Source organism: Polyodon spathula, chromosome 3 (assembly GCF_017654505.1).
Source record: "Polyodon spathula isolate WHYD16114869_AA chromosome 3, ASM1765450v1, whole genome shotgun sequence".
NCBI classification, from domain to species: Eukaryota; Metazoa; Chordata; class Actinopteri; order Acipenseriformes; family Polyodontidae; genus Polyodon; species Polyodon spathula.
In genome coordinates, this window is record NC_054536.1 from 76,643,975 (window position 1) to 76,659,819 (window position 15,845).

A 15,845-nucleotide genomic window follows, 5' to 3' on the forward strand; every position below is an offset into this window, starting at 1 on the left:
CAGCGGAACAGTACAAGACAAATATGTTCAAGGTAAATCTAGGTTTTAAGATGTTTTCTAATAGCGATCGTGACTTCCCGATAAAGGCGCTACCATGTGGTAGTTGAGATTGACTTTTCTTAGGGCCCTCACCTTTGGCTCAGGACGCATAACTCCAGTAGCGGTCAGCTGCTACACGACACCACATTAAAGAACTGTACATAGACCCTGGAACACAGAGTTGTCTTACATTCTTCAACAAGATTCTCTGGTCCAATGAGATTAAAATAGAACTTTTCCCAAATGGACCGTCATATTGTTGGACCAAAAAAGGGAAAACCTTCAATGAAAACTACCTACCGTTAAACATAGAGATGGTTCGATTATGATATGGCGGGGTTGTAGCGGTTCAGGGTCTGGAGACATTCATGTTGATTTGAAGATCCAATGAATGCAGCTGCGTACCAAAACATTCTACAAAGAACAATGATAGCATCTCCTCGTAGGCTGATTGGCATACCTTCAATCAAAGCAAAAATGTGACATACTAAATCAGGGGTGCCAATAAATAAGTATAATTATAGTTTATTTTTATTTTAAAATTTATTTTAATATTTTTGTTATGAAGATTATTTGTTAAATTACTAGAGATTGTGTATTTTGCCCTTTGTTGTATAAAAAGATGGTCAAAGTTTACTAAAACTGTCCTTAATCTGTTACCTGGAATTACAGTATAATAAACGTAGGGTGTCAATACTGTTGTCAGTGACTGTGTGTGTGTGTGTGTGTGTGATACATATTAGTAAAAGGCAGCATAGATATGAACATAGTTATATTCCTGCATTACTTTATCACTAGCATCTTTTGTGTTTTTGTTGTCTTTTTTATATTTAGAATTTGTTAAAGTTGTCTTTAGAAAGCTGAAGAAAAAGCTGCAGTTCTACAATATTGTGTTCAATATGCGACGTGGCGAGCCAGGGTTGCTATATTGTTGCTATGCAAATGTACCATTGTTAAGGACTTCTGAATCGATGGCGCAAAATAAAAATGTCATGGTGTTTTAACAAATCACAAGACAGATTTTAAAATCAAGGTTTAATCATAACCTGGATATCACACACCCATTCCAACAGATGAATATATAGTTCTTGAGTGGGGTATTGACAACACAAAAGGTGAGATAATACTTTTTTTGTATTACTTCTAGGCCTCTACAAATATTTTGAAAAAAAGGTGCAGATTATTAGAAAAAACTTTGAAAATTAGCCTGTTTACCTTATGCACCCGTGAACATTTAATACTGACACATGTACAGTAGCTGTAGTTGGTGTTACAGCTTAATTTGTAGAGTTTTTTTTTTTTTTTTACAGTGTTAACCAGATATTTTGTTTGTGCTGTTTTGTAGTTGCTATCCAAAATACAAAACCCAGTGTTTTTTTTTTTTTCCTGATTCCCATTATTCATTTCTAAAAAAACCAAACATAATCATTGTCTGAAAGCTGTATAGCTTTTTGCAATTTATTTTCACTTAAAAAAAAAAAAAAAAAAAAAAAAAAAAAAAAAAAAAATCTATCTAGAAAGATCATCTTTAAACATGTTCCGTTATCAGATAAAACGATTTGTAAACCAGGCTGACCCCGTAAATAAATAATGATGACATCATCTGCAGCTTCTGACTAGTGTGTTCCTTCTTAAAACACGTTAGTACAGCTATATATTGTTATTGTGCAAAAATACATACTTTTAGAAAACAATTGCATAAGAAAATATGAAATATAAAAAGTGATGGGGGGCGGGGGTTCTTACTGTAGATGTCAATGTGCCTTTGGTCACGTGATTGATAGCAGCAGCCACCTTTATGGAAACCTGGCTTTTATTGTCTCATGCCCAGAGCAACACCAAACATTTCAAGTGCAGTCAGCAGCAAGTGTGTTATTCACAATAACCCTAAAATTCTTACAGCTTTTGAGGAAAAAATCCTCATATTTATCCAAACTGGGGGAGAAGTTTAGTGAAATGTTGTGTAGCCCCCAGACACTGTTTTCCTGAACAAATTAAACAGCCTTTTAGTAAGCAGCAGTGGAACCAACAAGAATCAATGAACACCAGTGCTGCCCTTTAATATCATGAGTGAAGGGAAAGGTGTAACATTTTTCTACTAATGTTCGATCTGCCATTAAAACAGAAACCCTGCATTTTTATTGTAAAATAATGTTGCTCTCAGCATAAGCAATTTTTAAACCAATTTTTTCTTCTCTAAAATGGCCTGCGTCTTAAATTTGAGTATAGTGATGCGTGTATTAAAATCACCAACGATAGATATGACTACCCGAGTACACAAACAGCAACTTGACTGACTGGCTGTTGAAGGGTTCTGTAGTAGTTTCCCTGCGGAACGGACACTCTCCTCCTCAATGTAAACAAAGCAAGCTTTCGCTCAGCGCCTGTCTGTGTAACCATGGTGCAGTACCCTCAGACTTGCGCTGCTGCTTTCTTAAACAGGCATAGGCTCCCCGGTCACACCCTCCAGCCAATCAGGACCTCCCGATCAGCTCAGCTCCAGACAAGCCTTCCTGTTTACCACAGCAGCAGCGCAGCTGAACCAGCTACAAGGTCCTTCCTGTCACAAAGCGTCATTAGCTTTATGAGAAATTCGAAGAGAAGCTTTACAATTTCAGTGTTTCGTTATTAGGCTCAGTTCTAATCAGACTCCCTTATTTTTCCACTTGCCAAGCAATACCACAGTTCACAAAAAGGAAGAAAAACAGATGCGAGTAATCACAACTGAAAATGAGAAGCAGCGCATAACTGTAATGCTCTGTGTGACAGCAGACGGCCTCCATGTGCCATTTTTGGATTTGATTTTTTAATTTTTACTTAAGTTGAGGGTGGGAAATTTGGGCTGCGTCTTAAATTTGAAGGAATACGGCATTTAGTAACATCAACAAAACATCACGACTTTTGCAGCTTTAGACTTCAAACTATATGAATAAGTCTTATATTTCCATGGCATTTCCAAAGTTTAAGCGCAACACAGAAATCCTGGTTCTTCAAATATTTCTGCTAGTTTTGTCTAAATAATTTCAGTGTGTCTCCCACTAAAACAAAAAGCATCATCAGCTTCAAAAGAAATAAATGAAGGAAAAAATAAATATAAATAAAAGTAGTCCAAGTAAGAAATTCTGCAATGCAAATTTGAAACATACTAGAATAGAATTAGGTTAGTCCTTAATCTGTTAAACCTAATCTTCAACAAAATGTCTTTATAGCCAGGGCTGACAGAAAAGGTCACAGCTTCTTTCCTGAAACCAAATGTTTCTGGATTGCTTTCTCAGCTTTCTTCCTCTCATCTTCTGCCTTCTTCCGCTCCTCCTTTAGCTCTCTGTACCTCCACTTGGGAGGCTGCAGGAACTGGTTATCTTTAGAGCTGCTTTTTCTCCTCACCTTCTCAGGCACGTAAGTGGGGGGAGGTGCTTTGGACACTCGCACTTTGGGCACTACAATGCCAGGGCGCACGCTCTTCTTCCTCAGCAGGCTGCTGCACCTCACAGCCACAATCGTTGCTGAATTGGCAGGCAGACTGTTAGGCTGCAGGCTAGCCCACCTGTCTTTCTTTTTAGGAACCAACAAGACCCTTGAGTCGTGAAAGAGCTTCTTATAGTTGTTGAGATGCTCTGGGACCTGGTTCTTTAACTGTTCTACCTGCTGCTTCCTCAGGATCTCCTGTACAGCATAACGCTGTTTGCCCACAGAGGGCGGGCTGTCAGGACACACTGTTTGGCAGGCTGTTGCTATAAAAGGGCTGCCCAGGCTTGTTGTCACCCTAACCATATGGTCCATGACACCATTTTCCTCAGGGTTGTGGGGTAAGTTGAAGGTGAATGCAGAGCGTACTCTCTCCAAGACCCTCTGTAAGCAGCCCTTCTGCACTCTTGCCTTGGCCACTAGCTCCTTGAGGCTGGGCCACTCAGGCTTGTAGGAGGCAGACAACTGTTCCGGGCAAGGCCGGACCATCAGCTGGTGCATCAGGTAGGCTGTTTCAAAGCGTCCTGTGAACAGCGCCCATTCTCTGGGTGTCAGCTTCCGACCAGGGTCTGTAGCTTGAAAATCAGCACCTAGTGAGAGAATACAGGATATTACAGAGCAACTTTGTAGAAGTATGAAATACAGTCGCAAGCAAAAGTATTGGCACCCTACACGTAACATAAGATAATTCAAGAAAACATGTTAATTGAAGCATCTATTTAGCCAGCGATTAATATGACAAACGCCAAAATACACAATTTCTGGTAGTTTAACAAACAATCTTTATAAAAATGAAAATAAAGCACTTCAGCAATTTCAATGTTTTAGCAACACAGCAGATGATGGTCAAGACAAAGGAGTTGTATTCATGTTTGAGAAAAGTACTCGTAGCAAACTACAACAAAGGTAATGGCTACAGAACAGTATCAAAGAAACATGGAATACTAAAATCCACAATCAGAGCAATAGTCAAGAAGTACCACAGAACGAATTCAACTGAAACGCTTGAAAGAAGTGGACAACCAAAGAAAATTATGTGTAAGGCAGATAGGAGAATCATCTGAGCAGCTAAAGAAAATCCAAGATTAACAACCAAGGACTCAAAGAAAGATTTAGAAGCAGCAGGCAAAATATTGCATGAAAGAGTGTACAAACCACCTTGAAAGGACATTAATAAAACAAACTGTCTAAAATGTGCATTCTTTAACAAGATTTTTTGGTCCAATGAGACTAAAATATAACTTTTCCCCAAAAACTGACCAAAGTATGTTTGAAGAAAAAAAAGGGAAAGCCTTCAATGAAGAAAACCTTGTACCTACAGTTAAATATGGAGGTGGTTGGATTATGATATGGGGGTGTTTTAGCAGTTCAGGGTCTGGACACATTCATGTGATTGAATACAGAATTAATGCAGCCATGTAACAAAACATTCCACAAAGTATAACGACCCCATCTGCTTGTAGGCTGATTGGTAGGCAGGTTATCTTCCAACACGACAATGACGAAAAGCATTAAGCTAAACGAACTCTAGAATTCATGAAGAAAACAAAGATAAAAGTTCTGGAATGGCCTTCGCAATCACCAGATCTAAATCTAATAGAAATGCTTTGAACTGGTCTGAAAAAAGCTGTAGCCAAGCATTGTGTATCCAATCTGTCTCAGCTGAAGGAAATATGGGCCCAGATTTCACTAACAAGGTACATCCTGGCTGAACATTATCTTAAACGCCTGAAAGCCGTAATAAAAGCAAAACAAGGCCATATGAAATACGAAACCAGGGGTGCCATACTGAATGAATGTCAAGAATTCATATTTTAAATAAAGTATTTTTTTTTGTTGTTTTTTGATAGATTATTTGTTAATTTCCCAGAAATTGTGTATTTAGTTTTTTGCTTTATTTAAAAGTGGTTAACGGTTAAAATGCTTGAATTATTGTATAATAAGTGTAGGGTGCTAATACTTTTTTCTGCGACTGCATTAGGGTTATCTTAACTCTTGTAGTTTTCTTTTTTTAGATTCACACTGTATCTTTTTCTGTTTCAGTCTTCACACCCCAACGACTTTTTTTAAAACTTAGTTTTAAGCATCCCTGCAGACTTAGAAAAGCACTTGTCTCTCAAAGTACATTCATTACAACAGAGCGAAACCAAGAACCTGCTCTTCAGCAACTGCTCTTAATTTGTTAAAACAATCAAATATGCATTGTTTTATTCCATCCCATTAGATGTCATCATGGCTGAGAACTGCTTCACAGCTGGTTTCACAGGTCATCTGACTAGTTGGTGAAACCAGCTATTAAAGTCTATATTGTATAACTAATCAAATCCTTTCTACAGCAACCATTAGCTGTATAATGCAGCAGAGTAAGTATTACTCTTAAACAACCTTTTATTGGTAAAAACTGATATTTATTTAGTCTGTAATTATGCCATTTACTTGGACATCTGTAAAACAAATATTTACTTTCATACAGTGAATCATCCCAATGTAAATTAAGAAATATAATTACAAATATTATACACATCATTTTATAACCTACGTTTGCATTCTCAGCAAAAATCTGAAATGTAATCAGTGTTCACATAATATTTTATACATTTGTTTTTTTCCTATACACACTAAGTCCAGCTGAGAAGAAAAAGCTAGTTTTATTCAGTTCATACACTGGTAATGACACACTTATACCTATGTGGTATTTGTTAGGTACGGTAATACAAATATTGTAAACTTGTACAGTTACTACCGAACCCAGGACTGGTGCAGATAGAGTAAGGGGGTAAAGCTCTCATCTGATATCTAAATATAAGGTAGGGTAAAAGGGTGTGCAAAGTACGACATTCAAAAGTTACAGCAGAGAGCACCCTGTCTGATATCATTTACAAAACATCAATTACATTCTATTATTATTGGTTTTGTAACAGTGCCTGACCAGAACAGAAATCCACTACAGTTCTCTAACCGCCAAGCTTGTCAATGAAACATGTCCTGGGTGACATTGTACCTGCTAACAATAACGTTCTGACGCACTCAGCTCTCCCCTGCATTGCAGCTTTCATTAGTGGTGTGAATCCGTGTACATTCCTCCTCTCAATCTCCAGGCCAGGGTAATAGTTCAGCAAGTAGTTCAAGACAGTTATGTGCCCTGCAATACATTGAAGAGGAGGAATATCAGACAAAGATAAAATAGTTGGGGGCGTAGATATTAAAGGGTATGGTCATAGAAGAAGAAACAACTGCAGGGAACTTTTAATATGGTGTTTTAGAACTGACGACCCTGCAAGTTAAAATTATTCTCTTAACGAGTAAGTAGCGGGGTTCCAAAAAATATAACATTACACATCCCCATGGGTTGCTACAACTGTTTAAATAATGTACCTGTTATTTTTCTTTTCATTGTTAACATCTTGACAACTTTTTACACTTATAACTTTAATTGTCTTTGTCTATCTTTTTTTTTTTTTAATCTCTGTGACATTTACAAGCTACTCCCATCTGACTCTCCATAAACAAATGCAGTTTATATACAGATCAATCATCCATAACTTCAATGGTTAACGACAGATTCCAGGGTACTGTAAAACTTAGAAAACAAAGTAGAGTGTGATTAGCACTATTTTTACCTGCTTGGGAAGCAGTTATGAGAGCAGTGTTTCCTTCACTGTCTTGCCAGTTCACATCAATATAGGGGCATTGAGCAAGAGTTATCACTATGTCTACATAGCCATGGTAACAGGCAACCATCAGTCCAGTCTGTGAAAAATAAAACAATAATCAGACAATGATGATCTTTATTTATGCTGACATTCTGTATCATTACCAAAAGCTCAGTGTTAAAATGTTTTGGAATGTTCTGTTGTGGTGTCTGTCCTGTAAACAAAATTTGTTTGGAAGAATAAATTCTGATAAAATCTTAATGTTAAGGGGTAATTCACCTGCCCTCCCCACAAAGGGGCCATGCACACAATGCCAAAAACAAGTGAGTGTAATTCAACCTCAGGTTCCTGGAAATGGCAGTGCTTGTCCTCAGCCTCAAGGTATATATATTTAATGTTAACATACTGTAGTTTAAAATGTGAAGATGTAAGCAACGATGAGCAAGGTCACATGGTGTCACAGTCTCATGGGAACTCCAATACTTGAGGGTCGTCCCAAAATGCTATGCAGGATTTTCTGCAAAAATGGCATGATCAATAGAAACTGTTGCTCATAAGTATCACTCACTACTGTAAATGGACCTCACATGCCTAAACAGTATCTCTGTAGAATAACCTAAAAAATGCCATACCTGTTGCCCATCTGGCCTTCAATCTATTGGCAGCATTCCAGCAGATGTTGCTTATTTGTTTTCTGACTTTAGAAGTTGTGAAAAGAACAATTAAGAAGTGCTTATGACTTTTGCATTACTGTCATCTCTGCATAGTACTGTACATCCATACCATAATACCTAAACCATCTCCCATGTCTAATAATAAGATAAAGGGATCTACCAAGGTTTACATACAGTAGTGTAGCTGTAAAACTGTTGATTCTGCCTTCTTATATGTACAAACCAGCATAGGTCTGATTGTATGTGTATTTATTCATGGCAAATTGGGTTATTGAAAGCTATGACAGACACGTTCAAGTCAGTGGAAAGAATACAAGGCACAACAACAGCTTAACCATCAATGGTTACTTAAGCTGAATCATTTACATACGTTGTTTGAGTCTTTGAACCCACAAAATCATAGCAAAAATACCAATAGAAGGGCACATTAATGATCCCTCAGAAGAGGGCATGTTTCAATAATGATTTGTCCATCTGGCTTTTCCTATCAAGTTTCTCAGCATGAAGGTCTATCATGGTTCTTGGCTATATAATATATTTTGCATCTTTGCTTTTGCCTTTTAGAAAAGGCTGAAAAATACAATTCTGAGTTATGCTATCGTACCTACCCTTGTGCTACCAAAACCATTGAAGATTTTGATTTACTCATGTCAGTAAAGCACAGTTCAGCACAGATCATTCACTCTTACACATGGGACCACAGCATTGGGATGATCAATAGCTGATAACAACTATTACTGATTTGTTCTTATTTTCAATGCTAAATGATCAAATGCTGATTATCCTCAAATGGACTTAAAACAGCACAAAGCAACAATTTAAAAATAAGGCCTTGACTTACAAAAAAGGAATGCAGAGAACATTGATTCTGTATCTGCTGATCTGTCAAGTGATGTGATGTTTTCTTTCAACTCATGTCTTGATGTTGAGAACTCTATTCATGAGGCATTACTGTTAGTTTTAGCCAGTGCTGTTCAACTAGCTTGTTATCTGGAGAAAACCTTAAAAATTGCCCAAGAGAAACCCCGGTACAGAAGGGGCGTGGGATAAAAGCAGCTTGCAACAATCCTGTGAGTTGCCCCACAGCTTACCCACAATTAATACAGTCATTAAAATATGTATCATGCAACCCAATCTCACCTGATTATTCAGAAGTATCGACATCGGTTATTAATTCAGTTTTGATAGTTAATGCGCACTAACGGTGTGTGTGTTTGTGTGTATTACAACCGCACTAACACAACCGCAGTTGGTGCTCAGTGGATTTCTGCGCAACTAATAATGTCATTGTTCATCAGACATGTCCATGTGATAAACACAGCTAAAAAATATATATAGGTGCCTGATGAGCCAAGTTGATTTTGTAATATTGATGAATAGTAAATTAATAACAACGGTAAATAGTGCATACATATATAATACACTTTTTTATTTAAAAAAAAAGTATTTTTGGTTTTACAACTTAAAACAATATTGGACAATTCGTATCCCTAAATGCCACAGTGCGACTGCAACTCGCTTTTCCACTGATACCGAATGTCTCATCTGTGTGATCTGGCAATCCAGGAAAGGTCTCAGTAAATGATAAAGATGCATATATGACTCCTTAGACATGCGTACGTTTTTAATCCAGTCATTTGGAAACCTCTCAAGTCGTTCCCACCAGCATTCTGGTCGGAAGATCAGCTAAATGTTTTGATCTAACGTCACGATACTGCAAATCGTCTCCATTGTATTTAGAAGTGCAGAAAAAGCAAAATGGCGTCTCCGCTGGTTTTGCAGAAAGGAGCATAGCTGTGCTTGATGATTACGTACAGTACTTTCTTCCAAAAGCATAAACAAAAACACAGCCTCCTTCTCACATAAAACCTCACAAAAGTTCAGTGGTTTATTTAAACAGGGAGTGCACTCACTTCAGTGATGAAAGGTGTGTGTGTACAACAAACAACCGCGGTGAGTGCCATTTGTAAATATGGTTGTTGAGCCAACTGCAGTGTGTGTGTGTAGGTAGGGTGCTACATGCTGGAAGTGTACCAGTCATTAATAACTAAAGCCAGCTCTCTTGTGAGCAGATAATTTCCAATTGCACACAGATGTGAGCTAGCTAAACATCTATCAGAGTTGGAGTTGAACAAATTACTTTCAAGTGGAGAAGAATATCTTTTAGAAACCTAAATATTTCCACTCATCTTATTTGGACTACACCTACTACCCTCTGATCCTTTTCAAGGGTTGAGGCCGGAAGCCGCTGGAAAAAAATTCAGAATAACAGAATCATACGTGATGGGAAAGTCGCTTAATAATTGCCTGGAGTTCCTAAGAAAAAAATATAGATTACTGTGGGTTCTCTTTTGTAAATTCAGAAGAAAAATGTATTTATACTGCATATATTTGAATAATGAAGATGTTCTATTCAAGGATACCAAGATATTTAGTCATCAAGCAGTCTGAATGGGGTATGACTGTATGCATTTACTGAGTTAAACTTTTATCAGGGTAAATATGCATGAGCTCGATTCTAAATCACTGTATTCTCAAAGGTTTGAATAAAGGTGTCTCTAATACCATGTTTATAGAATAAACTGCACTTAAACTATTCTGATGACAATCCTTCAGTAACCAGCTTAGTATTACGCTATACATATACTAATATATTAAACACATATTGCTGAAATTACCAGAAACACATAAGGGTTAGGGTTAGGGTTAGTGCAGGCCTTAAACTGTACTCAAAAATTACTACCATGTAAAACCTCCATTTAGGCATCCAAGACCCTTCTGATGTTTTTAATATATTAAAATATAACAAATTCAATTAAGCATTTGACTACAGGAGCCATGGCTTGCAGATTCAAAAGCTTACTGCAGCCAGTTCAGACAACAGCATGAAGTGTTCCTGGGACACCATTGAAATGCTACCCCATAGACTGGCTGACCTAGAAACCACGCTTAACGGTGTGTCACGTATTAAACTTTCTGCGACATAGAGCACTTTAAATTAAAATTGATTTTCTTTCCATGTTGTGAACATTTATTGGTAAATCTATACCTTACTGAGTTAGGAAATTACATTTTTAATTATTTTCTAATAAACTACATGTCTGACAGGGAACATCATTATGATGACAGTCTTGCAGTTCTTTGCCAATTCCTGACAGCTGAGCTGTGTAATAGAACATGTGTGTGTGTGTGATGCCCTGCAGGTGAGATGATGTCACAGTTCATTCTCACTGTTTGTGTAAGGAATCTGGCTCTTTTGTACAGAAGTTAACATGTTTACTTGAGGCTGTCCCTGGTGGCTAACCTAGTAAAGACACTGCTGGATGGAATGCTAGGTGTGGCTCAATCAGCATCATGTTAGTCAAAATCCTGGTTGTGCAAAGTCGGCGATCTTGGCTAGTATTGATGGGCCACAGCAAACACTTCTGGTCAGGCATCAGACAAGGTGACATTGAAATTGAGGCAAAAACATGAAAAATATAAAAGCCACGCCGAGTGGCCTAGAGCTTGCACCAGTGGCAGCCGTGGATTGGAGGAGCGGCTGCACTCGTTAACCAAGGGGTCAGGATTGATGGTACAAAAGACAACGTGGAGAAGTGATCTGTTCCTTTGTTGAACCGGAAGGAAAACCTGTATTGTTATTGTGAGTGTTTTGTTTGTTTTTGTCATGTCTAACTATACTTGTGTTATTAGACAGCTAACACGATCCGGAGCTGTCGCCAGAGGCCAGCACATACCCAGACAACACTGCACTATTGTCCACGATTAACTGTATTTGCACCATGAGCACTAAAGCACTCAAGATCAGGACTATTATTTCGGGACCAACCAGTGGATTAAAACAGAGCAATACACACTGCTGTATTGCCTGTTGTCATTATTATTTACTGTCTTTTGTCATCAGACCATTGAAATATACAAATAAAACATTGAAATATACAAATAAAACACCATTGCACCTGGATTATCGTTGTCTGTCTGTTTATTGATCACCGCAGCACTCCTGCATCTGCACACTGTTAACCACTTTGCCACAGAGATGTACTAAAGCTGCAAGCAATTGCGACACTTACAATTGCATCAATTTGTTAAGAACTTTTGAAAGCATGTTTTAAACAGTAGAAATTGTTGCTGGCATTTCCCAGTCCGCTTTTTCTCATGCGTTGCCAGTTGTGCTCAATGTATTTGAGACAAACACCCAAGTACCAAATTTGCACTAAAGTCAGGGTGTACTTACAAGCCTTGAAAACAAATTTCTATGACATTTCTGGTTTTCCCAGTGAGTTATGAGTAACAGACTGCACACATGTGCCATCTGTAAAGAACCATGATCTATTGTGTGTTAATTGTCTAGGCTACTAAGCAGACCAAGTTAAAAAGAATCAAAATTAAAAAACACTAAAATCATGTAGTTTCAATTTAAAATAATCTTTATTGTACAGCAATGCCTACAATGCAGCAACATGATTCATTTTGTGTTAAGAGTAGGCTAAAATACAAAAAAAGTGTGCTAGGTATTTTACTGCTGTACTGTATACTGTATAGGACTACTGTGCAGATTGATAGGGTTACATAATGCAATGTGTAGCGTATCCAAAACACATTTGTGTTATTTCAGTGCAATGATTTATATTTAAAATACATTGAGAACTGTAAATGTATGTGTGTGTGATTTTATTGCATTGTTTTTAAACCCGACACCTCCTTATGTCAGGCAAACATGTCCGGTTTAGCGAGGGGGTGAAGGGGGTGAAGGTTGGGGCCCCTCTATAGAATCTGATGGGATTAAACTGCCTTTCATTTTTTACATATATAACAGTATTAAAATCGGTAAAAGGAAGACGGAACAGAATGCATTGTACAGATGACGTTCACATTTAACAAAAACAATGTTATTTTGATTCTTGCACCCTTACCCTTGCATGTATAGACGTTATCCTTTGGGCAGCCTCTGCTGCAGCAAACCACAACTCAACTGCCGCTATTTATTTGAAAAAATGTCACACAACTCACGCTAAGACGACGCAAATAATATTTAAATTAGTAGATTGTATTGAGTTTATTTTACTGTTCGTCGTTATTGGGGAATTTTAAATACTGTTACAAAAAGTACAGGAATTAAAAGTATGTAGGCCTATTGTGTTACAGTCCACGTGTCATCTCTTGGCAACCGACATTTTCAGAAACATCATTCTGAATTAAAATACTACTTCTGTTGAAAATATAGTACAACTACAGTACATCTAAATGGTAGACTACTTATTAACACTGTCCTTCCAGCTATGTATTTGTTCATAGTATCAGCTACGTGTTATTTCCCCAACTCAAATGGCTTACAAAGTTCAATGACAGAATCAACGTCTCCCTATACAGTTCCACAAACCCACACGAAATGTGTGTGTGTGTTCAGGGCAGGGGGTTGTTTTGTGTGGCAGGGGACAGGTTACAATGTACTCACCTACATACACATCAAATCAGATTAAATAATCTGACATGCGTCACACTTGTTTGACTGTCGCTGAAGTTAAAATTTTATAGGGTCGGATATGTGAGTGCTGACTGTATTCAGACTTGCACGTCAAATATCACAGACAAGATGGGGGAGCGTCTGATTATAGCAGTGCAGAATATCTCGTGCTTTATGAAAAGCAGCACAAGAAATATGTCGATAAAAAATACAAACAGAAATTATTGGAAAATACAGGGAAATCAGAAAGTAAGCACTATTGGTATGTTAAAATAAACACACTGTTTTGACTACAGGTTGTCGTTAAATGTCTGGATGTAGCTTCTAGAAAAGCTACATCACACTGCGGCCCACTATAGACTGAACTACAAAACAAAATCCTAAGCCACTCCAGCCAAACGATCGAAAGAATAATTAAAGAAGCAACACATTCAATTCCAGATAATTAGAAAATAATTACGAGGGACAATTATGGCCATTCTAGAAATTGATGCATTTAAAGAAAAAGCGTGCTGTTTTAGAAAAATAATGGATGCACCAACAAAAAGCATTTATTTGAGAGAGAGAGAGAGCAATATCCACCCGGTGTCTCCATTCTCCCTGATTGCAACGCATGGGTTGGGACAAGTGGATCTTATCCAGTGGTTTAGCCATAACGTTAGAGTTCATCAAACATGTAATAAAGTTGCAGAACAAATACATACATACCAAGCACTGGCACAAGAGTTGCACAGCACAGATGCCACTATAAACAAACAGTGTGTTAAAAATTTCCACAAAGTTTATGAAACCCTGATCAATGCACAATAAAACCACATTGTATTCAATCAGCCCATGAGTTTCGAAGGCAGTGAAGATTTTCAGCCCACAGCAAGTCTGTAGTTTAGATAAGGAAACCTTCTTGTTAGATTCTGTTATAGGGTTTGATGCTTACTGTAAATCAGAAATGGAGGGATCTCAAAAAAAAAAAAGACTTACATTATCTGGATTTCACTGGGCACAGATATGTAATTTGTCAACAGTATAGTTAATATAACAATATACTGGAAATCTATCAAATGCACCTTTGATAGATTTGATAGATTCTGTAACATATGTTAGTTGTGTTTTTTAATGTGTTATTTTTGGTTTTGTTTTTATTGTTCTTTGAATATAGTGTAAAAAAAATGTTGTTCATAAGTGTTACTTATCTTTGCATGAAAGACAAAAAAAATCAATTCTCAGTTCTGGTGCAGTAAATTTTGCTGTTAAACTTCAGTATATTCAGTTGGTTAAGCCTGTCTTCTTTCACGGATTGACTTTGCTGTATGAACACATGTCCATATGAAGAAACCCTTCTTTCAGCATCCACAGCATTGGTAACAACTGACAAATATATTTTAGCCTTTCTTGCTAAATTGGGAAATAGTTATTCTGCATTCTCCAAAATTCGGTCAATGTAAGTCTTTTTTTTTTTTTTTTTTTTTTTTTTTAAACAAATGATTTGTGTAGATCAAATTAAAGCCTATAAATAATGTATTTGTACTTATGAGTTCTCTGAAATAATACTGAAAATAACTTGTTTTTAAAATTCTGTTATACATATTCACAGTCATGAAAGGGGTAAATAAATATCAGTAGCCATCTACAGGTTTCTGTTTGTTAATCTGCTAATATGTACTTGGTAGAACTGGGATGAGAAATTCAAATGGTTAAATTAATGTAATGTGATGACTGTTTTGTGATTGCTCATGCTTACTGTGAAGGTTATATCAACATTGTGTGGCTACAGGACTAAACATAGGCGCCAGAGACAGGTGGGTCAATGGGCCACTGCCCCCCTCCCACTTTTTAAACAGGTGCGGCCCTGCCCACCCACTTTTAACAGCGAGGAGGAGAAGAAAACAATATGTTTTTTAATACCTTGAATCTCATCGTTCCAAAGCACAGATAAGCCAAATAAATCCACAAATTAAAATGACACCAGTAATCCTAATGTTTTGCTAGCTGTGCCGCCAGCTTCTACAGAGGTGCATTGAAGCTTTTAACAAATCATATATATGGGAAAGAATGAGCGCAGAGAAGTTTATGCGTGGTAGCGAACGTTGCTACATTCGTCATCTTGTAACACTATAGAAGACTGTTGAAACATGTGTTATCATTTCATGTCATTTGTGTCCGTAGCAGTAAATAACAATAAAAAATAATAATAATAAAAAAAACATACATGCTGTACATGGTCATTTTCTTTTTATGTTTGTTTTATAAAACAAACATTTTATTTATTTCTGTGGGATACCACTTACTACCCAACATTCATATAACAAGCTCATTATTATTAGACATTGCACTGTAATACTTTGGGAGTGTATGTGGGAGTGAATACCCAATTCAGCTATGAGGTCAAGAATGACCTGCGGAGTCATACGATAACGCTTTAGTATTTAACGCTTTACTATCTGTTATGGCCGTCTACTGCCTCATCCAGAATATCATAATATTAATCATTCAAATTTCTGAGTTGTTGAGGTTTGTCCTGATCTACTGAACTGGCATTACTGCATTTCA

At 37.2% G+C, this 15,845-nt stretch overlaps 1 protein-coding gene across 1 annotated transcript in view; it reads right to left on the reverse strand.

Annotated features, from left to right (window-relative positions):
* Positions 1 to 2,739: 2,739 nt before the first annotated feature.
* Positions 2,740 to 15,845, reverse strand: part of LOC121313421 (ankyrin repeat domain-containing protein 33B-like) — a 14,771-nt gene continuing 1,665 nt past the window's right edge. The window contains exons 3-5 of the mRNA XM_041245945.1: positions 7,125 to 7,254; positions 6,506 to 6,646; positions 2,740 to 4,094 (exon numbers count right to left, since the gene is read on the reverse strand). Coding sequence (XP_041101879.1) covers positions 3,268 to 4,094; positions 6,506 to 6,646; positions 7,125 to 7,254 — 1,098 coding nt within the window. The 3' untranslated portion in view covers positions 2,740 to 3,267. The remainder of the gene's footprint in view (positions 4,095 to 6,505; positions 6,647 to 7,124; positions 7,255 to 15,845) is intronic.